General features: G+C 37.5%; 1 protein-coding gene across 4 annotated transcripts in view; it reads right to left on the bottom strand.

The window, feature by feature from the left end:
* ntrk3a (neurotrophic tyrosine kinase, receptor, type 3a) overlaps positions 1–24,773 on the bottom strand; it is a 438,952-nt gene that overhangs the window by 316,249 nt on the left and 97,930 nt on the right. For all 4 annotated transcript variants that reach the window (XM_049483984.1, XM_049483986.1, XM_049483985.1 and 1 more), the window contains exons 2-3: positions 19,259–19,333; positions 16,226–16,297 (exon numbers count right to left, since the gene is read on the bottom strand). In XM_049483984.1, the coding sequence (XP_049339941.1) occupies positions 16,226–16,297; positions 19,259–19,333 (147 nt within the window). The remainder of the gene's footprint in view (positions 1–16,225; positions 16,298–19,258; positions 19,334–24,773) is intronic.

Raw genomic sequence — 24,773 nt, 5'->3', positions numbered from 1 at the left:
TATACACTAAATAATTTGGTGTCTGCTATAAATAATACAATATCTACATGCAATGATTTGGCATCTAAAGAAAATGATACAGTATATATTATAAATGATTCAGAATCTACTATAGGTAATTCAGGACCTACACTAAATGATTCAGTATTTATTCTCAACAATTCATAATATAATATAAAAATTTAACTATATACACTAAATTATTTGGTATCTGCTATTAATAATTCAATACTACACTAAATGATTGAGTACCTATTGCAAATTATTCAGAGTCTGCTATAAATAATACAATATCTGCATGAAATGATTGAGAATTTACAAAAAAAAAATATCTACAATTATTTTATATGTTACAAAAGTTTCTGAATCTACAATAATAATGATAACTTGTAATAAAATGTAATCTGTATAGTTGAAGGAAACACCCCCATAATCTAACAGGAAAGGGAACACATGGTCATGTGACTTATGATGAGTTGTGTGAGGGTGTGAGAATAGGGTTAATTGTGTGAGACTCGTGCTCGTGAATCACTTTACTGGCCTGTGTCAAAAATACTGGAAAAAACACAGCCATTCACTGTGCGTCATACATTATGCACCTGTACTGTAAATTAAATATACATTCCGTTTAAAACAGATTGCCGCATGCTGGTATAATTAAATCTCTAACGGTTACAGATAAAAATAAATACACTAACAGCTTAACAAACTGCTCTACTAACTGCTAACATCACATCGTGGGTGGGAAAGAAAGCTGCGAGAGGAGCTGGAAGTTTGATTGACAGATGTTAAATGTTAGCAGTATAAACGGCAGGCGGTTCATTTCATTTAAACTCTGCAGCATAATCAGAAAATCACGTAATCAGCTGCACATGCACACAACACTGGAACAATTCATTCATCCGTATTCCACAATCAAGAGAATTTAAAAGAGTTTACCCTGCTTTTGTTGGAGTAACTGTGTCTACCTCACAGGCAGGGCTTTCAACTCAAACTTTGAGACATTGCTGTGGGGATTTGATTACGTACAGCAACAAGAGCTTTACGTTTATATAAAGAGAATTTGGATGAGCAGACAGTTCCACTGCTCCACAGCTTAATTCTGAAGGGCTTTACTCCATTCTAGCCCACACCTGGTGTTGGGCATCGTGCCAGAAGGTTCAGGTTTAGAGAAAATAAATTTAACCCTTTGGTTTCCACAAAATTTTCCACAAAAAAGTTCATACTGGATTTAACATACACGACAATCATTACAGTCGGAGTTTAAACTAGGGCTGAACGATACACAGACAAAATGCATCTGCTGTGGCATCAATAAATTCTATACACAAATGCACATCATCCAACTGCAAATCCATACTGGATTACACACACTCCCCAACTATTACTGTCAGACATTTAAAACTAAATAAATGCAGATATCATATAATCATACTCTACAACAGTTTCAGACAGTTACAACTATGCAATCTACATAGTTAAAACTGCATACACTGCAGATTCATACTGGATTACACAAGCTCCCTAACCATTTCTGCCAGACAGTCAAAACTACACAATCTACTGATTCATACTGGATTAAATTCATTCCAAAATAATTAGTGAGTGTATATAACAAACTACACACTGTAGATTCATACTGGATTAAAATCACCACACAATAATTACTGACTGACTGCAAACACTATACACACTGGAGATTCATGCTGGATTAAAATCACTGCAAAATCATTATTTTCAGACAATATAAACTACATATATTATGGATTCATACTGGATCAAAACCACAACACAACCATTGCTGTCAGACTTATAAAACTACACACACTGCAAATTCATACTGGCTTACACGCACTCCCCAACTATTACTGTCAGACATTTAAAACTAAGTAAATACAGTTTCATACTGGATTAAAATAACTCCACAACCATTAGATTCAGACAGTTAAAACTACACACACTGGAGATTCATACTGGCTTACATGCACTCCCCAACTATTACTGTCTGACATTTAAAACTAAGTAAATATAGTTTCATACTGGATTAAAATCACTCCACAACCATTAGTTTAAAACAGTTAAAAATACACACACTGCAGATTCATACTGGACTAAAACCACCACACAATAATTACTGACTGAGTGCAAACACTACACACACTGTAGATTCATACTGGATTGCACACACTCCCCAACCATTACTGCCAGACTGTAAAACCTACACAATGTACTGGTTTATATTGGATTATAAAATCACTCCAAAATAATAGTGTCAGTCTATATAACAAACTTCACACTGTAGATTCATACTGAATTAAAATCACTGCAAAATCATTACTGTCAGACAGTTTAAACAACATATAATATGGATTCATACTGAATCAAATCCACAACACAATCATTACTGTCAGACTAAAATACTTAAAACTACACACACTGCAAATTCATACTGGCTTACACACACTCCCCAAATATTACTGTCAGACATTTAAAACATTTGAAAGTAAATACAGTTTCATACTGGATTAAAATCACTCCACAACCATTAGTTTCAGACAGTTAAAACTACACACACTGCAGATTCATACTGGATTATAATCACACAGCAATCATTACTGTTAGAAAGTTAAAACTACAAACACTGCAAACACATACTGGATTAAAACCACCACCAAACAATTACAGACTGACTGCAAACACTTCACACACTGTAGATTCATACTGGATTATAATCAATCAGTAATTATTGCTGTCAGACACTTTAAACTACACAAACTGCAGATTTATACTGAATCAAAATCACCCCACAATTATTAATTTCAAGCAGTTTAAACTTCACACTCTGCAGATTTATACTGGATTTTAATCAGAGATCTTGTGGAATGCTGTTTTCAGAGGGTACTGAATAGTGCAGTGTTATCTCAGTGGGCAGTCTTCTGAAGGCCGTAGGCTTATCATCACAAACATAGTTGGCATTCAAGATGCTGTTGACTTCACTGTCGCATTTGTTATTGATTATTTTGACAGCAAATTTGAAGCAAACGGCAAACAGGAAGCGTTTAAATGTCAGGCCGTCTCCTGTTCACTGTACGAGATCCGGGCTGGAGCATTTCCAGGCGCGGAGTTCACACAGGTAAACTGGAGCAAATCGATGATGAAAGTAAATCAGAGGGGAAAATGCCACGTCTGCTACTGGAGCTATTTGTAAGTAGACTTAGAACTTTATTTTTTCCAACAGGACTTTGTTTATTCTGGGTACAATGGGCATCAAATGCATTATCACTTCTCAACATTGCTTTAACTCAGTTTTGTCTTGTTTTATTTTGAGTCTTCTTTCTGCACAAATACTAGTTTCACTTAACCCCTAGATTCCTTAGCCTTATTGCTTGTGAATATATCTATACTGATGGGCGTGGTGGTCTTATGTGTGTTCAGATAAATCTCTGCCTATTGCTATCATGGCAGGGAAAAACACAGATGCACCAATGATTGAAATCAACCTAGACAAACGGCAATAGTCAGACATTCATTGATATCTTGGCAGTGAATTGTCAACGCAGGTGAACAATGAAACTGAAACACCTGTCATTTTAGTGTGGGAGGTTTCATGGCTAAATTGGAGCAACCTGGTGGCCAATCATCATTAATTGCACATTATTGCACCAGTAAGAGCAGAGTGTGAAGGTTCAATTAGCAGGGTAAGAGCACAGTTCTGCTCAAAATATTGCAATGCGCACAACATTATGAGTGACATACCAGAGTTCAAAAGAGGACAAATTGTTGGTGCACGTCTTGCTGGAGCATCTGTGACCAAGACAGCAAGTCTTTGTGATGTATCAAGAGCCACAGTATCCAGGATAATGTCAGCATACCACCAAGAAGGACCAACCACATCCAACAGGATTAACTGTGGACGCAAGAGGAAGCTGTCTGAAAGAGATGTTCGGGTGCTAACCTGGATTGTATCCAAAAAAACATAAAACCACGGCTGCTCAAATCACGGCAGAATTCAATGTGCACCTCAACTCTCTTGTTTCCACCAGAACTGTCCATCGAGACAATAAATTATTGTGGTCTAAAACCAGGTGTTTCAGTTTCATTGTCCAACCCCTGTATTTACATTAATTAAAAATTGATTAGCTCTCATTAAAGAGGAAAACAAAAGAGGAAGAAATTGCATGTATATAATTTCTAAATATATAATCTTTCTTCACATCAGAAATAAGTCATATAAAATCACAGCATGCCTCAGTGATCACATGTTGGCTCTAAAGCAGAAAAAAGGCAAATAGAATTTCCAGTTGCCCTTATTGTCATGTAAGCAGTCTGATGGTTTGGGCAGTGCAGGATCAGACTGTCTGGGCAGGAGGCTACAGTTCATATTGATCTGGACAGAGCAGCTCATCTGTATCCATAGGCCAGACCCCCAGGGCCATTACATTAGCTGCAGGAGGGTCTGATGGATGGCCTGCTCAGCCTGAACCTTCGGGACATAAAGCACAGGAAATGGTTCAGAACATGGCCGCTTTGTTCCGGGGGTCTTGCTCACTTGACTTTGTGCTGAATGGCCCGTCTGGAAAACTCTGGGATTTTACGGCTTATAAAAGTCAGTGTAGTGGGAGCACAAAAGCCAGCAAACACTGTAAGATGTTGGAATGGAGAGCGCATAAAAAAGAAGGTCCATTGTGGTTCGACATCAGCCTTTAGGATCACATTGTGAACCACATACTGTCTCAAACACTACCTACACTAAGCTTATTATTTCTGAAAAAGACTCAGGATGTCGGGGTATACTGTTAATGTACAGGGGTTGGACAAAGAAAATGAAACACCTGGTTTTAGACCAAAATAATTTATTGTGGTGACGGACAGTTCTGGTGGAAACAGGAGATTTGACGTGCAGATTGAATTCTGCCGTGATTTGGGCAGCCGTAGTTTTATGTTTTTTGGATCTATTGCGGGTTACCACCCAAACATCCCTTTTAGACAGCTTCCTCTTACAGCGTCCACAGTTAATCCTGTTGGATGTAGTTCTGTGGTCTGTCCTTCTTGGTGGTATGCTGACATTACCCTGGATACTGTGGCTCATGATGCATCACAAAGACTTGCTGTCTTGGTCACAGATGCGCCAGCAAGACGTGCACCAACAATTTGTCCTCTTTTGAACTCTGGTATGTCACCCATAATGTTGTGTGCATTGCAATATTTTGAGCAAAACTGTGCTCTTACTCTGCTAATTGAACCTTCACACTCTGCTCTTACTGGTGCAATGTGCAATTAATGAAGATTGGCCACCAGGCTGCTTCAATTACGCCATTAAACCTCCCATACTAAAATGACAGGTGTTTAAGTTTAATTGCCCAACCTCTGTATATATAATTACTGTAAATTATGAAATATGTATAGTTATAAAGCATTTGCTGCAAATATTCCAATATCTGTTGGTGAGCCAAGTGTATTCACTATTATAACAACAAGAAAAATAAGCCTTGTGTGGTTCAAAATGCACAAAGGCAAAAGTAGTAATTATCTTAATTAATCATGAATGTGTTTTGAGCGTATTGTGAAATAAACCAATCAGTGTGTCACTTGCCATTCCCTTTGGCAGATTGCTATTTTAACAGTGCAGTTACCTGCTTATGTTCAACACTTCTCAGCAGAGGAAACTGACCTGCTCGTTCACACTTGTTTATTCTGTGTATTGTTGTTGTAAAAGTTCACATAGCTGCCATCAGCCACACGCTATGGGTTTGTGCACTGCTGTGTGTTGATGTGTGCATAACAAGCAAGAATATATGCATGTTGCGGAATTGGGAAATTGCTGTTCACAAATCACTGCCAAGATAGCAATGACTGTGATCTTGACTGTTGATATCTGTGTAGATAGTATTCAGTCAGTGGCGTGCCTTTGTTTTTTGTTGCCAAGATAGCAATACCCTAGAAATTTATCTGAACACACATCATTTTAAGACAACAACACCCATCAAGTTAGATATATTAAACCAAACAGGTGGAAGGTGTGAAAATCGATTGTTGGAGGGGTGTAAGATAGCAATGAGCAAGGGTATTTATTATCCAGTATTTGCTTTGAATTATTTAGTATCTACTATGGATTATTATTTAGTAACTTGTATGAGTTATTTAATGTTAATATAATTCATTTAGCAGCTACTAAACATTATCCAGCACCTTCTTTGGGTAATACCTTATTCTTTGGATGCTGCATATCATATCATTATTCAGTTCAAATTATTGTTCTCTATGAATTTAATTATAAAGCTTTATGGATAAATTACTACAGAATTCTAAATATTTAGTGATTTAGTGATTATTCCATACTATTAATTGTTCAATATGTATTATGAGTTATTCATTATCTACCTAATCTAGAATATGATACTATAGTACTATATGAATTATTCAGTATCTACAAAAATTTACTCAACGAATATATGGATTATACAGTAACTTTTTGTTTTTTTTTTGTAGCACCTATAAATCATTACATTTGTCTTATCATTGATTCAGTAGCTACTATGGGTCGTTCAGTTTCTTACTACATATATAATTAATAATTCAGTTACTGGTAACACTTTATAATAACTTTCTTTAATATACCATTAACTAATGATTAATAACTGTTATTTTTCACATTTTAGGAAACTAAAAAGTTGCTATCACATTTGTAAATTCTAATGAACACATTGGCAACGTGAACTGCTATTGTTAAACATTTTCCTGGTTTAAAATTCACACTTACTAGCGATTTATTAATGTTTAAATTCTGATGAGCTAATGATTTGCAAACATTTTTTAAGTAAATATTCATGCTGATAAATAAGTGTCGTGTGAGCATTTGTTAATATTCAGATTCTGATGAACTACTGCTTTGTTCACATCTACTGATCATTAGTTAAACATATATTAAGGAAAGTTATTATAAAGTGTTACCCAATTATTCAATTCAACTACTATACATTATTCAGAATCTACTGTGAATTATTCAACACATAGTATATATTATTCAGTATCTACACATTCCTTATTCAGCACATCCTTTGAATTATTTAGTATCCACTATGAATTATTCAGCTATAGCTATAGTCACCTATACACTTTAGTCTAATATCAGACAGACAGTGAAGAATATCAGGACTATTCTGGATTCTACCCTGAATGCTCTCAGCGTGGCTTATAAACACAGAACCGGGTGTGCTGGTAGGCGCAGTGCTTATCACCGCTCGCAGTGTGATGCTGACATACGTACATGGTGACAGTTACATTATACACACACACACACACACACACACAAACAGGACACACACATGCCCCTGATGCCTCTGCTTCACAAGCATCTGCATGCACCTCGGAGTGTCGGCCGACTGAAAGCGGAGAGTGCATTTTCGGGCCCTGATGGACAGCTGAAATTGGGCAGGATGGTGAGGAGGTGACAGAGAGCGACTCATCAGCGTTCCACCGCGACTCGGAGGGAAATAGGGAAATAACAGACCTGTCACGCTCGCCCGTTTCAGCCTTCATTAAAGAAATCATCTCTCGCTCTTTCTTTCTCTCCCTCCCTCTCTCTCTCTCTCTCTCTCTCTCTCTCTTTCTCTCTCCACTCTGCCTGGTCTCATTTCAGCCCACTCCGCTCACCCCGCTCTGCCTCAAATAACCTCTGTTTATTCGCTTCTGACAACAGAGGCCTTTGGAGACGGGCAGAATAAAGAGCAGTGGAGGAAACACACCGGAGCGAATCTAAAGCAGCAGGCTTTGGCAGTTTGAGCTGCAGTGCGAGTTGACACTGTTGGGTCAAGCGAGACTAACCACCAAACATCAAGGGTCAGAGACCAATGGTAAGCTAACGCTGGCCTTGAATTTCAGGTGTCCAGGATTCATAGACTGAGAGGCAGCAGAGGAATTCTGAGAAAACTACTGTATATTCCTAAAAATAATAGTGCCATTTTTATGGGCATATGCCATAGAGCAGGGTTCGGCAATTGGCGGCCCACGAGCCAGATGTGGCCCACAAGCATGAATGAAACATCTGGCCTGTGAGGGTGTTTGAACTGTAATGAATGATGTTTCTCTGGTGAGCTTTTGTATACATCCCCCCCTGTCTCTCTGTCATGCTCGGCATGACTTTAGTTTCCACCTGTTTTTGTTTTTCCACCTGTTCTTGGGCTTCATCCCTATCTCCTAATAAAAGCGTTTTTTTTTTTTTTTCCCCGGTCGTGTCCCAATTCACTAGCCGGGGCAGCGATAGTGTACTGGACCACAGCCCTGGCAACTCGGGTTTGTGTTTACTTATTTGCTTTTTCCTTTTTTCTTGTTTTCATCTGTACTGCAATTGGGTTCAACAACCCTCTGGGCTAGAGAGCTACTAGTCTGTAGCATTTCATCCCATTACAATTCATTTTGCAAAACAGATTTTTTTTTTCCTGGCCCACCACATAATGCCTTGGCCATGCCATAGAAGAATTATATTTACAAATCCTGCCATCCTTCCTTTTTCTTAGTTTTGGCATTCACTAACTCCAAAAAGCTACAGTAATATCACTTGATGCTCATTCCATTAATAGTATGGAAAGGGTTCTTCACAGAATTAATGACGTTCTTTGATAACTGTTTGATTTACTGGTTTTATAGCACTACGAATTCTGTTTTTTGCAAAAATGAATGGACACTTTTCCTAAGTTTGACTTCCCATTACTCCAAATTGCTACAGTAAAACCAGAACTATAAACAAGAGAAAGGTGTGCATCATTGGGCTTTTTGGGAATGTTAGTTGTCTAATAACCATATTAGTTTTATTTTTACTATTTTAATAAAGCCTAATAATCATATTACATTAGCGCATAAATGGTCACTGTGACATTTACCCAAATTAATACAATTTTCAGCAGCAGAAGTAATAATTTGCTATACAGTATAGTATAGGTTACAATCAAAAGTGTAGGGTAAGACTACACAGCGATGGCAATTTGGGGCACTAGGGTTGCATGATATTGGAAAAATGTTACGTTGCAAATGTTCTTTTTTCGAAGATTTCTATTGCAATATTAAACAATGCAGGCCCCATGACATCACCGGCCCCGCCCTCACCCACATGCTGTCTCGCGTCCGGACCAATCAAGAGCTGAGTTAGCACCGAGCTCTCAAAAACACAGGCATTTAAATGGCTTTTTAAAAGGAAAATGAGAGCTTTTTCTGGTATTAAAAGCGTGAATTCAGCTGTAACTGAAAATATCTGCGCTGCAAAACTGTGCTGGACTGAGGTGCACAGCTTTCCACACGTGCCCACGTTTACAAGCACGTGCCCAGCCATGTGGATGGAGGCCATGCGGTTACCTCGCGTTCATAGCATATTGTCCTTATATAAAAGCTAAAGCTACTTAAAACACTTTTGCAAGCAGAGAAATAGACCTTTTTTTGAGTGCAGACAGACCGGCTGGTAGAAAGAATGACTGACAAATAAATCGGCAGACCAGAGAGAAGGACAGTCTAAGAGACAGACAGATGGACAGGTAAAAAGACACATTTACAGACAGAAAGTCCAGCAGTTAGAGCAGTTCTACTCTCACTGGGCTCTTCAGCTCTGCAGACAGATCTCTGTGCTCAGGTTTATTTGTGTGCGAGTGCAGAGCGAGAGGAATACTGCAGCTGAAAAAGCACTGCAGAGAACTTGTTAATTATCAATTATGCATGCAGGGACATCTCCTGGATAGAGCTGGAGCGAGTCTCTCTGATACAGGGTGAACAGGGGGTACAGTACAGACAGAGATTATCCGGTAAAATTGTGGATTGGGGAAGAAAAGCATCGCCCCCATTGTGTAAACATGACCTACTTAAAATAAGATCTGTTGTCTAGTTGCTCCAACACAAGAACCATCAAGATCTACAATCACCTTTCCAAATGGTTTTCGGATTGAACATACAGTTCTTAAAGATGCCCTTAGTCAGTATAGAACCTGTGCATCGTCATCATCTAGACCAGGGGTGTCCAGACTACGGCCCGCAGGCCATTTGCGGCCCGTTTCCTTTTTTGGAGCGGCCCGCGAGGTATTTTAGAAATAGAATGAAAGTTGGCCCGCTGTTAAGCAGGTTTTTATAATGTGAGATTCAAAGTTTGAACGCTAGGTGTCAGAAATGGGCCAAAGAGTGAAAAGCAGAGTGAGTGCAGATTTCTAGCGCAGAAAAACAGGCCAAAGAGTCTAAAAGTGGCGAGGGTGCACATTTCTAGCGCAGAAAAACAGGCCAAAGAGTCTAAAAGCAGAGAGGGTGCGCATTTCTAGGGCTGAAAAATGGGCCAAAGAGTCTAAAAGTGGAGAGAGTGCATATTTTTAGCACAGAAAAACGGGCCAAAGAGTCTAAAAGCGGAGAAAGTGCGCATTTTTAGCGCAGGAAAACGGGCCAAAGAGTCTAAAAGCGGAGAGAGTGCACATTTCTAGCGCAGAAAAATGGGCCAAAGAGTCTAAAAGCGGAGAGAGTGCGCATTTCTAGCGCAGAAAAACGGGCCAAAGAGTCTAAAAGCGGAGAGGGTACGCATTTTTAGCGCAGAAAAACGGGGCAAAGAATCTAAAAGCGAAGAGAGTGTGCATTTCTAGCGCAGAAAAACGGGCCAAAAAGTTGCCGTAATTAAGGAGTTTAATATTAAGAGACATCATTAAATTAAACATCAATTTGAAAAATCTTAGTTTACACAACACTGTCAAAGATAAAGATAAGTCAAGTAAAATGGTGTGTAAATGAAATAATCAGGAAAAAAGTATTATTTTAAGTGGTATATTTCATTATTTATTTTATTACTGAGTGTGGCCCGTGACTTCAAATATATTTCTCCTTCTCGCCCGCAACAAAAAAAGTTTGGACACCCCTGATCTAGACTGATGAAACCAAGTGAGTGTTTAGTATTGTGTGATTGTACTGTATTTTGTGTTGAATATGCATTTATTAGATACTGATGTTTGTGTGATTGTATAACATGTATATTAAGCTATTTACCAGGTCCGCTATGTAATTAGATAGTAGGGAACTCTGGTCCAAAGCACTTTAATCATATGCAATTCTGTTAAATTTAGCAGTTACCTACCATACTTTTCAGACTATAAGGCGCACTATTAATAAACATCTGTTTTCTGGTCTATTTTTATACATTAGGTGAATTTCTTTCTAACTCAAATGAGCACTGGATGTTAATTTAGTTTAATTTCTCTCCTGAAAAACATTTGTTTGGGTGAGTAAAGCCTTCCATTTATTTACAGTAAGTTTAGATTCATAATATTTTGTCTAAGGTTGAGTTTTCAGTGAAGTTTCTCCAGCACTAAGGCTGGGTGCAGCAGCATTAGCATTAGCTGCTAACCGCAGGGCTAGCGGGACATAAATTTCGCCCGATAGCTTTAGAATGAGGAAGTGTTCTAGTCACCCAGGGCACTATCAGCACTATCAGCAGTTGGTTCTATATAGCTCGTTTTAACACAGCAAACACGCAAACTACAGTCTAATATACAGGGCTAGTTCTGTGGTTAGCGGCTAAAAACTGTGAGTGGCTTTACTGCACCTTAATACCTGACTGGTAGAATTCATACATAAGGCGCACCGGATTATAATGTAACCTGTCAATTTTTGGGAAAATTAAAGGATTTTAATTGTGCCTTATAGTCAGAAAAATATGGTATATACTTTCTGAAAAAAGCACAACACCATTCCCAGAAGTGTGATCTGTAAAAAGTTAAGAGACCACTTCAGTTTCTGAAAGTTTCTTTGATTTTGCTATTTATAGGTAAATGTTTGAGTAAAATGAACATGGTTGTTTTATTCAATAAACTATGGAGAACATTTCTCCCAAATTCCAAATAAAAATATTTTCATTTAGAGCATGTATTTGCAGAAAATGAGAAATGGCTGAAATAACAAAAAAACATTGCAGAGCTTTCAGACCTCAAATAATACAAAGAAAACAAGTTCATATTCATAAAGGTTTAGGAGTTCAGAAATCAATATTTGGTGGAATAATCCTGGTTTTTAATCACAGTTTTCATGCATCTTGGCATGTTCTCCTCCACCAGTCTTACACACTGCTTTTGGATATCTTTATGCTTTTACTCCTGGTACAAAGATTCAAGCAGTTCGGCTTGGTTTGATGGCTTGTGATCCTCCATCTTTCTCTTGATTATATTGCAGAGGATTTCAATTTGGTAAAATCAAAGAAAATCATCATTTTTAAGTGGTCTCTTATATTTTTCCAGAGCTGTATAATTCTATTTGGAAGGAAGATAAAAGTTACCAGGAACAATAAATAATAAAAAACACATTTTAATTGATATGGGCAATATTTAATAACCTACGATCTTCATTACTGGAACTTTGACAGCCTGTCATTATGTTAATGCGGTCCTGCAACCAGTATATATATATATATATATATATATATATATATATATATATATATATATATATATATATATATATATATATATATATATTTTTTTTTTTTTTTTTTTTTTCTGGATCTTTCCAACAAGACAATGCTTATCCGCATACTGCTGCCATCTCAAAAACGTGCATTGAGGACACAGATATCATGCCATAGTCAGCCACTTTGAAAATGTGTGGGAAGCTATTGGACATACTATCAACACTGCCTCATTCATACCTCAAAATGCTTGAAAATGTGTATGTTGCATTGAATGGATTATTGCAGGGCACCATTAGAAGCTGGAATTGCATGCATTACACACTACTTATTCTCTGTGTGAAGCTCAAATAATCTAACCAGGAGTTGCCTATACCAGTCAATTTATCTTATGGAAAAATGTATTTATTGGTGCTGGTAGCCTTTATAATGTGATCTGTCATATCCTTCTGGGTGCAACTATTTTTTGTACCCTGTGTATTGTCTATAACTAAAGTATAGAGGTAAGAAACAGTGTGTAAAAACTTTGGAATTTCATGGTTTTCTGTATAAATGTGTAATAAAATGTGATCTGATCTTCATCAAGTCAAGAATATGGACAAATATAATATGCTTAAAATAAAAACAAATAAATTCGTATTGTGCAAGTCTTTAGTGAACACACTCATTCAACAATCAAAGTGGTAGTGGAAAAAGTAAATGAACCCTTGAAATTAACAGCAGGTTGACCCTCCCTATATAAAGCTGTGAACCAGACCTACACTTCTTTCGGGAGAAGTTGTAGTTCATTTTTCCTGTGTTTTGGGTCATTGTCTTGTTGCATTACCCAACTTCTATGTCATTGCAGTCAATGTACCAAAACTCTCACATCATCTTGTACATAATGTTGATACACTCTTTTCCTCAACGATTGTAAGCTCCAGACTCTTCTCTGTGCTAGCACCAAGGTGGTGGAATGAACTTCAACTGGTTCCACTGGTTCCACTTCCACTGGTTGTCAGAACAGCAGAGTCACTCAAACGTCGACTGAAGACACATCTTTTCAAAGAGTTCCTAAACTAATCCAAAAAAAAGGTTCCTAGGGTTCCTTCTAAACATGATCAAGCTCTGTGTATCTCTTGATCCTAGTTTACAAACTAGCTTTGGATATTTGAAGTAGCATCGAAGCACTATTGTAAGTCGCTCTGGATAAAGGAATCTGCTAAATACCTTAAATGTAAATGTAAATGTAAGCTGGCCAACCCATAATGCACCAAATCAGACCCAACAATGTGCAGTGCATTTTCTATGCCAGATGTAGTGCAGCAATAGTTAAATCCTGGTGTCATCTATTCAGAAAACATTGTTCCAGTACTATAGTGAAGTATCAATGTGATTTTTTATGTTCTTATAGTGAGCAGATGCTTTCTTTGTGGTGTCCTTTCCTAGACACCCTGCTTGTTCAAGGTTTTATGGCAGATGATAACCTGTACCAATGACACCGTCAAATCCTTATCTGTTGCTCAGGGTTGTGTCTTTACCTCACTAAAAAGTCTGTTGTACTTTTGGGGTCATTTTGGAAGAGTAGCCACAATAGTCCCAAATGATTATCTCCATTTATAGATTTCATGCCTTACTGTAGGCTGGTGAATTTCTAAAGTCTTTGAAATCACTTTATAACTCTTATCTTAATCAACATTTTTTGACTGTTGATCCTCTGCTCATGCATAATTCAAAAAGTTAGAGTGTTTTTTATCAGTCAAATTAGCTCTAGTTCACACCTCTAAACTAGCAAGACTCCAGGTATGCTAACACTTGAATATAATTAGCTATTTGGAGGTGTCACGGATTGCAGCAGGAAGTTGAGGAGGCGGATGTAAGTGCAAGATTTCTTTTTTTTTTAATATAACCAAAGAAAACCAAATAAACACATAACCAGAAAAATAAACAGACAGGAAATAAACTATGAAAAAGAAAACTAGACTGAAACGAGAAACCAGGCAACCATGACTGACGTAAAGACGTACATAAAAAAAAAAAACAATGAACACTGAAACAAATGGGCTTAAATACACATGGAGGGAACAGGAACAAAGGGGTTGGAGTTACACTGAAGGTGGACACATGGGAGTAGACAAGACTTAAACATTGGACCATGTGCTGGGGAGCACATGGCAAGGGAAACCAAGGCAGGAGAGACACAGAACAGGGCCAGAACATCATAACACAAGGGTTAACATATATATTTTTTCCACTATTACCATGAGGTTTTTATGGTTGTTCTCAATGAAGACATGATTGATCATAAACCTTTTTGTGTTGTTATAATTTTAGGCACACTATGTTTGTCAACACCCTTGACTTACTTGGATGAAAATTAGATTCCTTTTTGTATGACAAATTTACGCAGAAATCCATGTCCATGTCACAAAGGATTCACATACACACACATTTCTTGCCACTTATATGTGTACCAAATTGAATGAGGTAATTTACAAATAAGTTGAGTTATCCCATTACCAGGCCAGGATTTGTGTCAATTGTCTGCCTGACATTATATCCTTAAATCTTGAGGATTTCTATTTAAGCATTTCATAAAAAGCTCTCATGTTTGATAATAAACATTATTGAAAAGCATAATTGTAATTGTAATACAACATATATTTAATATATAATGAATAAAATCATCAATGTGTCTCTTTCCTGAACTTCATTTTAAAATCAATATTTTCCTGAGTACAAATCAAACAGTTCATGTCCTCTAATTTCAAAATTTGAGTTGATTCCTGTTAATGATTTACTGTTAATGAAAACAGGCAGCTTCTCCAAGTGTCCTGTAGGAGAGTTCAAAGCCCTCAGGTTTTTGTACCACCTACACCTGTAGCCTATATACAGGAAAAACCGTCTGTCCGAATACCGTAGGAGATGAAAGAAGCCGCTTAAAATCCTCCTGTAGGAGGCTTCCAACGGAGGGTACATAAAAGCATCCTACTCTGAAAGACTTTGAAGAATTTTTAATGACATCACTGCATCCACGCCCACAAAGCACATAGAAATGGAGAAGGCTACGCACAAATATACGTCATAAATGTATTAAATAATTAGGTATTTAGGTTATAATTTATAGTTTAGATAAGCTGTATGTTCAGTAAGACTATACTAATGACCCTATTTGTAACATGTTATACATATACATACATATATTATTTATAATATATATATATATATATACATATATATATATATATATATATATATATATACATATATATAATTTTAATTTATCTATTTATTTATTTATTTACTTAGAGACTGATGAGGAAACTGAAACCCTCATAAGGCTGAGGTCAGACAGGGCTTCCTGCTTGACTGGCCGGATATGCGACCAAGAATGCGTCTGGGAGTAAACAGGATTTTATTGGAATAACTGATTTTTTTAGCTGTGTGTGATAGTAATGTTCTGAAACATGTGCTGAAAGTGAGGGTTGTGATTGGCTCAGTTCATTGGTAGTCAACATCCTATTTAAAAGGGATCAGCTGTCCCATTTCCCCAATTACAGCTCCTTCCCTCCATTCCTCCTCCTCCTCTCCTCGATTTCTCTACCTTCTTCTTCCGGGGTAGGAGAGGAGGAGTAGGAAAGGAGGAGTAGGAGAGGAGGAGTAGCAAAAGTTTCTGGACGCAGCCAAGGTGTTTTAAGGGGCTAATGTATCTATTCATGTCGCAATCCACTTTTATATTTAAAAGCTCTATACTGTCATAAATAATATTTCTGTATGTGTTTCAGGAGAAGCGCTGCGCTCAGCAGCACGTGAGCTACTGCACACTGCACTCACATGTAGCGTAGGTTTGGGTTCTGAGCGAAGGCTCGAGGTTGAATCCACCGTAGATTGCAGTTCATGATGGTTCTGAAAGAGAGGACAGGAGGAATGTAAATATTACAGTAACATTTGTAGAGGAGCCGAACACGTGTAGAACAGAAAGCTCAAGCCTTAGCGTTAGCATTCGAGAGCGTGGTGTGAGCTCGGGAGAAAAAACGAGGAGTTATGTAAATAGCTGGAAAAAGACTAAGCTGTGAGGGTATCTATGGAAACCGTGACGGATACTCAGGCTGTGACCACCCACCTGTGGAGAGGGACGATTGGGTCATGCTAACGTCAGATGCTTTGGATGGAGCTCTGATTAGCTGCTGATTTAAAGGCTCATTTAAGGTAAATCATAGGTCTGAGCAGAGGAGAGAGGCTGAGAGAGCAGGGGAGCAGCTCATGTTGAGTTTGGGGGTTAAAGCGAAAGTAGGAAGAAGTCAGCCAATCTTCTGTTTTCTCTTTCAGCCCATCTCTTGTCTTCCTGAAGCATCATTACAGCCAGTATAGGCCTGAAGAACCCACATCTCAGCCCCCCCAGGGTTATTCTCACTGGCATCTGGAATCAATTATGTATATTGAATACATTTTTATCATTGGCATCTGCGAGATGTTTATTTGCGCAGAGCACGCGCAGCTCTTTTCATTACTGTCGTGCGAGGGAGTGATTAGATTGGCGTATTCCGCTTTGCGACAGGCTGGGGATGAGCAGACAACGGGAGTGATGTGCAACATCGCCTTAATTGTTCGTTTGTTTGTCTACTGATCACGACTCAAATCCCAAAAACAGAGATGCTTTTACACTGAACCGAAGGGGTTGTTTGACTTACAATCTAAGAACGCAATTACAGCAATCTAGCTTTATATTGAAGCAACAAAGTCTGTACATACTCACTCTGCTCAGTCAGACTGAATAAAAATGTGTTTATTCCCACCTGCAGGTTTAACTTCCTCCTAACACATTTCATTCTCAGACTGGGAGGCTTTTGACAATGAAGCTTCGAGCGCTTGCTGTGATCTGAACACGAAACTGCCTTATATTTAATGTGCTGCAGTTAGACTGTAGGGCCACTCATGGGCTGAGAAATTGCACTACATGAAAACACATTTCTGATTAAGTTATCTTCTGTAATCATAGGCTAATGGGAGTGGTGTGTAACACTGGCTATTTTTTTGTTTGTTTATTGAAACTAATATGAATAAATAAATAAATAAATAAATCCCCCCAAAAATAAGATGCCTTTAGACATAACTAAAGAGGTTGTTGACTAACAAACTAAGAATGCATATTTAGTAAATTAGCTTTATATTGAAGCAACAAAGTCAGTACATTTTTATGTTACATGATTATGTTTTTTTCCCCCATCAGTCAGGCAATCTTAATATTAGGTTTTTCAGTTGACTCAACTTTGTTGTTCTCTTAACTCTCTTAAATACAGTCACTAAGTTACTTTTAAGTTACTTTTTAGATTACTGCCACCTCAACATAACAGTTTTGCTAAAACTCACTTTACTGTAAGCTTTGCTCCCATTTTTGGACTTGTTTAAAAAATTCAAACGTTTCTTCAAATTTGATGTTGTATATCATCAAATTTGTGTGTAGTGTGGGGTCTGAGTGTGTGAGTGTGTTAGGTATATACAGTCTATGGTCTGAAGTGGAGAGAGGGAAGCTTGCTGTCTGTGTGTGTGTGTGTGTGTGAGGTGGAAAGAGCGGAGGGCTCGCTGTGTGTGTGTGTGTGTGTTTAGCACAATGTTAGCTTTAGCCTGTTAGCTTGTTAGATTGCTAGCCTGTTGTTATTGTTGGGGTGGTTGCGGCTGACAGTTCCAGCAATAAAACAACGACTGTGAACATCTTTCTCGTCCATCCTTTCAACACTTCCAGCTGGACACTACAATATCTTTTACTAAGGACAATTACTAAAAAAATAATGCACAGCGACGTAAATAAGTAACTTTAATCTCATTACTTGCTTGGAAATAGTAAGTCATTACATTACTCTTTACTGAAAAAAAATATTAGATTAGAGTAATGCGTTTCTTAGTTACTAATTAAGTACTGTCATCACTGGACATGACATCACATGTTATGAAGATCTGGATGAAATATCATGATTTGAGAGATGGGTTTACAGCCATTTTTGTTTTATTGTGGGGTGTTTATGGAGATTATGGAGACAGGAGGCAGTCTGTCCAGTTTATGTTAGCAATGTTAGCAACATTAACCTAGCATTTCCTGTTTTTAACTAAAAAAAACAGATAGCAGATTGCAAAAATGTTGTTGGTGGCTGACGGATTGCAACAGGGATCAATAATCCACTCATTCAAATGATTTATTAAATTATTAGTAACAGTTATAACAGTTCCCGCAACACAGACAGAACAAGACAGAACTTTAATGTGAGCAGCCAATTAGAAACATGCTAATCAGCTGCTACGACAGCATCAAGCCTCCAACAATTAGCTAACGAAGTTTGTGGATCAAACTGCGCATATATGAGAGTGTGTGTTAGTTAAGGATGACTTCTCTGGCAAGGGTTTTTTAGATGTTTTTGGGCGAGAAAGAGAGAGAAAGGATAGCATCTCCACAGCAGGCAGAAGGAAGAAGCCGTAGCTTAGCGCTCGGCCAGACGGAGGGGTGATGGGGGACATAATTAAATTTCCTGGCCGCTGCAGTGCCGTTATTTGATCAGTGCAAAGCAGGCCTTGGGGAGGCTCTTTTGTTTGCACTCGGCTTGAAAGGAATTAAGACCGTGCTACAAAATCGGCTACTGGGAAAAGAGAATGCCCAACTGACCAGCAGGACAGCTAGTGTGTCATCGCTAATGCTAACCTGCAGATCTGCCACCATAAATGTTCTGTCCTCGGAGGCTTTATCAAGCAGTGGGACCTGGGGGAACGATGGCCGTGGGAACCTAACCGTAGGGGCTTGTGACATCTGAGTGCAGGACGAGGGAAAGATTAGCGATTAGCAATTAGCAACCTTTAATAAGCAACTTTGCTACTCACAGTCTTTGGAGTCCAGTGTAGAGCTCCATGTCCACATCACGTAGAGTCTGCAGCCCTGACCAGTTTTCAATGTGTCTGCAAAAAAAATAACAAGAAAATTATTTTCCCATTATTAGAATGAATTAAAAAATACTGTATCAACTATTATTATATCAATATAGCTTATTGCATTAAGAACTGAATATATGCTGAAGCTTATTCATGGCTTTTGTTGGCTTAGCAAAAAATAGTCACATATCTGCATATGACACACAATGCGAAAAAATAAATAAATAAATAAATAAATAATAACTTTAAGTAATATAATGTAATAATATACTGTGCCTGGAAAGGTTATCAATTAAATCATAATATTTACATTTATGACGTAGAAGTTGGATTCTTTGTTCAATAAAACACAAATCTTCTATATAATAGGCACTAATATTGCCTTTATTAGTTTTTTAAAGCTTGAAATATCACATATTTTTTTCTTTATTAGAACTGTATGTCTTTACTAGTTTGTAAAAAAAATATATATTTTTTTTATTGTTAATGGTATTTTACACTAGCATGTGAAAAATGTCATGAGGCACCCGTAAGTAAACTGACCAGGAAGTGTTACCTCAGGTGTGGCTTGAGAATGCCTACACCTGTATATGTTTTGAGGTGTTATCTTGTGATAGCATTCCCCATTATTAATTATGATAGCGTGAATGATAGTGGTGGAGTCTGGTTAGAACTGTACATGTGAACAGACAACTGACTGGTCTCGAAGGCCAGTGCAGTGCTCTCTTTTGCTTCCAAAGGACTTGGCAAAAGTCATGGGACACAACAATAATTTCAATCTCATTGGCAAGTCATTTTATACATTTCTAATACTGTACAAATAAGATGTATTCCATTATCACATTCATAAATGAATTCTAAAGAGATTAAAAGTGCAAAACATTATGACAAAATCATTTTTCTAGTTCCATCATTTTTCTAGTATAGGAGATACTTTTGGATATTTTTGAATACACTATAAATACAGTACAGTCCAAAGTTTGGACACACCTTCTCATTTAATGTTTTTTTTTTTATTATTATTTCTTTATTTAAATTATTTTTATATAGTAGATTGACATTAAAGGCATCAAATCAATTAATGGACACATATTTATACATAAAACAACTAATGGGCATAAAAAAAGTGACCTTAACACAACCGAGATGATTTGAGGTGATTTAATTGGGATGAGCTGGAGCTTTACAGTGTGAAGCACCTTCAGGAACTCCTTCAAGATGCTGAGAAAACTATTCCAGGTGACTCTACCTCATGAAGACACTGAGATTAAAAAAATTACAAAATACCAAAATGCAAATCTCTCTGCCAACGGACACATTAACTACATAAAACTGACTCAAAACAAGTTACGATAGATTTGAATGCATAGAATCATTTTGTGAATTTTTCTTCCCACAATCAGAACATAAAAAAAAAAAAAACGTTACATATATGCTACATTGCTTAATCTACTATAAATCCCATATTTGCAGTGTAATTAAAATATGTACAGATACAGGTAGGCCTACTGTAAATATCCATTTAATGTCTAAAAAAAAGTTTTTAATTTTCTGAACAAACAATAAGACCCTAATGCACCTCCCGATACGTGCTCCTTAAAAAACAGAGTGCTACCAGTTGGTCTAATTGAAGAAAGATGAAATGCGGGAAATGACGCCACTTTTGGAAGCGTCTGCAGCCGCCCGAAGCCATTAGCTAGGATGTGATTGAGGCAGTCGAGGCTAATCATCACATTGGTTCATGCAAATTACAAGGTCTCTTTACGGTGGATGTAAAGGAGCAGCAGCTGGTGTCAGCCTTTGAGAGGGTGTGAATTAGGCCTCATCATAACACACAGACGCTGATTAATAAATGTTTTCTTCAGTTGCACCAATCCTGTAGCTGTGTTTCGGAAAAGCTTTGGAAAAGCTGCAAATAACCCCTCGCTCAGACACTTCGGGAGAGCGCTGCGGCGTTCCGATAGGAGAAAATTGCCGCAGCTCACTAAAGTATCGCACAGAATCAAAGAAAAAACTCGAGGCGGCCCGTATCACGCGTTTACAGTGCGACTGAAAAGCCAGTAAATGTAGCGGCACTTTCAAAGCACTTCCCTTAAACCGCGGGACGCGCCGCTATCACAGAAAGCCTCATCCTAAAACTCGTACTTTGGAAAAATTAAAGAGAGAAAATAATTAAAAACTCGTTTCAAACTGCCTCACTTTGGTTGGAGTGAAGTTGAAATGTTTCTCGTCACAACTGTGATAGTTATAAATGATGAAATTGGACAGAATCAGAGCAAAGCTAGAAGCAGGAATGGAAGAATGGATGAATATAGTCAATAAAATATATGTAACGGAAGAAAATTGCATTTGCTATTAGGCTGCAGATGTCAAAATGAACAATTTACATGTAGAATGAAACACCCAATTTCTTTGAAACCCAAACAGAATAAACTACTACCCAGAAAACAAATATTTTATTTTTATTATTGTACAATAATTTAAGGCATCCTCCGTGTTAAGAGTTCCTTATTCTGTATATATTTTTTTTTTTTATGTTAAAGGCATAAAAAATGTGATTATTGTGATATCTGAATTGATAACAAAAGGAAAATTGTACATTTTTGGGCTTTTTTTAGAGAGAAAATAATTAAAAACTTATTTCAAACTTCTTCACTTTGGTTGGAGTGAAGTTGAAATGTTTCTCGTCGCAACTGTGATAAATGATGTTTTAAATGATGAAATTGGACAAAATCAAAGCAAAGCTAGAGAGCAAGAATGGATAAATATAGTCAATAAAATATATGTAACGGAAGAAAATTGCATTTGCTATTAGGCTGCAGATGTCAAAATGAACAATCGACATAAAGAATGAAACACCAAATTTCATTGAAACACAAACAGAATAAACTACTACCCAGAAAACATATATTTTATTTTTATTGCACAATATTTTAAGGCATCATTGATAAAAGAATGTAAATTCTTGGGAGTACACACTGGAAAAATAAAGAATTACAAAAAAGAAATGTGGAGATTTATTTAGAGAGAATTAAAATTAAAAACTCGTTTTAAACTGCCTCACTTTGGTTGGAGAGAAGCAATCAGAGCAAAAGCTAGAGAGCAAGAGCAAATAATATAAGTATAAGAATGACAACATGAAAGTGGTGGGCTCTGCTCGCTGCAGGCTCTGGGGAAATACAGTAGTTATGATGAATTGACATTGGCGGTCATTTCACACCATTCTCTACGCTCGCTTTTCACCTAAATAATGAAACAATCACCTCCTTTACGCTGCCACCAGCCTTGACTAACCCAGTCCGGTCTCAAATCTGCTTCGAAATTTCGCTTAAACAGTTGCTATTCAAATCATGCAAATGCAATTTAAAAGACTGAGGGACTGAGAGCACAGGCTATAACATATACAGTACTGTGCAGAGTTTTTTTTTTTTTTTGGCACCCAAGCTCATCAGTTAAAGCTCGTTATCTCTCAGCAATAAGATACATTCTTTTATGGTTCACTCTTTTTTCATTAAAGGAGAAATGCACTGTGAAAAGGGCTTGGGTTGTAGTGAAACATGATAACAAGTACGAACTTTTCTGAAATACAGAGTTTTTAGCCGATGCTCCCAACAGGCTTACAATGCTAGTGATAGGGGCATAGCATGAACCAAATTATGCAAAGTAATCGCTATTTTTACACTATTTATAAGCTCAAAGTAGCTCCACGCTTCATTCTGGGGGCCCATTTAACATTTAAAATAAGGCATTGAGAACTTATATAGATGCACAGTACCTAGAGCAGCCTGGTGGCCAATATTCATTAATTGCATATTGAACCAGTGAGAGCAGAGTGTGAAGGTTCAATTAGCAGGGTAAGAGCACAGTTTTGCTCAAAATATTGCAATGCACACAACATTATGGGTGACATACCAGAGTTCAAAAGTGGACAAACTGTTGGTGCACGTCTTGCTGGTGCACCTGTGACCAAGACAGCAAGTCTTTGTGATGTATCAAGAGCCATGGTATCCAGGGTAATGTCAGCATACCACCAAGAAGGACCAACCACATCCAACAGGATTAACTGTGGACGCTGTAAGAGGAAGCTTTCTAAAAGGGATGTTCGGGTGCTAACCCGGATCGTATCCAAAAAACATAAAACCACGGCTGCTTAAATCACGGCAGAATTCAATGTGCACCTCAACTCTCCTGTTTCCACCAGAACTGTCCATCGAGACAATAAATTATTGTGATGTAAAACCAGGTGTTTCAGTTTCATTGTCCAACCCCTGTATTTTAGCAATATGATTCATATACAATTCTACCGATGAAGTGTGGAGCTACTTTCAGCTTGTTAATGGTTTTCAAAATAGCCATTTATTTGCATGGATATCACTATGCTCATATTACTAGCAAAATTGGTATATTTTGGAATCCTGGGGGTAATCAGAGGTGGGCTATTCAACAGAAATTACTACAACCCAAAGTCCATTTCATATCTCTTTTTTTTAAACTAGGACTGATATTGGTTAGAACATTAACAGCTAAAGATGCAATTGAGCCAAATTAATCACCATCGCATGCAAGATTTGGCATAAAACTTGTTCTCTTTGGCAAAATATGACAGTTGCCAAGTGAGAGCTGATAAACGCACTGACATTCAAATTCCTGACAATAGAATTTAGCTATTTATCACACCAGCAGCATCTACAGAAGCTTTGGCTCACATCTGCCTGCACTTTGAAAATTCACGGTGGACGTATTGGCAGTATGGGCAGATGGTTCTGTATGATGTTTTATAAGTTAGTCTGGCGGGACTTGTGCCTCAGCAGCTCTCAGGCTAATGAAAGCTTCCCTCACTATGGGCTCCTTCATAACTCCTCAGACTGTGAGAGCAGATCTTACGTGATTTCTTTATGAATTCTGAGAGCTGCTGTGAAGCAACCTCTAGAGTTTCCGACTGGTAAGATCCTTCAGAGGGTCTAACCAAGGGCGAAGGGATCAGCAGGTTACAGGCATTAGCATTAATGCAGCATAAAAAAAAAAAAACACAGAAAAGTGGAACATCCAGACACATCCAGTCTTTGAAGCAGAAATTTATATATTTTTACTTTTTTATATACTTTTTTCTGGTGTTCACCTAAAGTAAAATAAAATAAAAATCAATGCAATTTAATTCAAAGTGATTTATACAGTGCTCAAACCAGTTTTACAGCGAGCTAGATCCAAGCCCAAGCACAATGGCGACATTGTAAAGAAAAACTCTCTACGATCAAGAGAAAGAAACCTTGGGAGGAACCAAGGCTAAAAAAGAGGACCAAAAAAAAAAAAAACACACAAAAGGTTATTTGACTGATATCATAAAAGACCCACTTGTGTTTCTCTAAAGAACCTCCCTCCAGATAATGTAATATTTCATGATATAATATAATATAAGTTTTCAAAGCTTTAGGGAGCTTTTTACAGATCTTCGAAATAGTATAATTCT

This window comes from Astyanax mexicanus, chromosome 10 (genome assembly GCF_023375975.1).
Source record: "Astyanax mexicanus isolate ESR-SI-001 chromosome 10, AstMex3_surface, whole genome shotgun sequence".
NCBI classification, from domain to species: Eukaryota; Metazoa; Chordata; class Actinopteri; order Characiformes; family Acestrorhamphidae; genus Astyanax; species Astyanax mexicanus.
The sequence above is the reverse complement of the archived record's forward strand: the minus strand, read 5'-3'. Positions and strand labels throughout refer to the sequence as shown.